At 69.2% G+C, this 478-nt stretch overlaps 1 protein-coding gene across 1 annotated transcript in view; it reads left to right on the top strand.

Annotated features, from left to right (window-relative positions):
* PLEKHG5 (pleckstrin homology domain containing, family G (with RhoGef domain) member 5) overlaps positions 1 to 478 on the top strand; it is a 7,945-nt gene that overhangs the window by 4,222 nt on the left and 3,245 nt on the right. Inside the window, exon 8 of the mRNA XM_010005303.1 lies at positions 370 to 472. Coding sequence (XP_010003605.1) covers positions 370 to 472 — 103 coding nt within the window. The remainder of the gene's footprint in view (positions 1 to 369; positions 473 to 478) is intronic.

The following is a 478-nucleotide window of genomic DNA, read 5'->3' as shown; positions in this document are numbered from 1 at the left end:
GTGTGTGAGCTGCGAGCGCGGCTGGGCGGGCGGCTCGGCTGGCTGCTGCGCCCCGCGGGATGCCCTGAGCCCCGCAGGATGCCTTGAGCCCCTCGCTGCCGGGGCCCCTTGCCCTCAACCCCCCGGGCTCCGTCAGGCAGCGCCCGGGGCCTCAGGATGCAGGTAGGCAGGTCAGTGCGGGCTGGGGAGCGTGCCCGGGGGTTCCCCACTGCCCAAGGGGGACCCTACTGCCTGAGGGTACCATCTGGGTGTCTGTTTGTCCCATGGGTGCTCAAGGCTGGCCCTGCTCTCGCACCATGCCACTGAACCCATCCCAGTGGCATGGCCATACCATGCTGAGCTAGTAGGTACCGGCTGTCCCTGCTGCAGGCTCCGGGTCGGCGGAGGAAGAACATGACAGAGTTCTTGGGGGACACCAGCATCCCAAGCCCCGAGCTGGCCCACCACAGCAGCAGCTCCCTGCGCACCAACGGCCCTG

Source organism: Chaetura pelagica, unplaced genomic scaffold (genome assembly GCF_000747805.2).
Source record: "Chaetura pelagica isolate M959 unplaced genomic scaffold, ChaPel_1.0 scaffold159, whole genome shotgun sequence".
NCBI classification, from domain to species: Eukaryota; Metazoa; Chordata; class Aves; order Apodiformes; family Apodidae; genus Chaetura; species Chaetura pelagica.
Note: the sequence above shows the minus strand (reverse complement) of the source record. Positions and strands in the feature narration are given on the sequence as shown.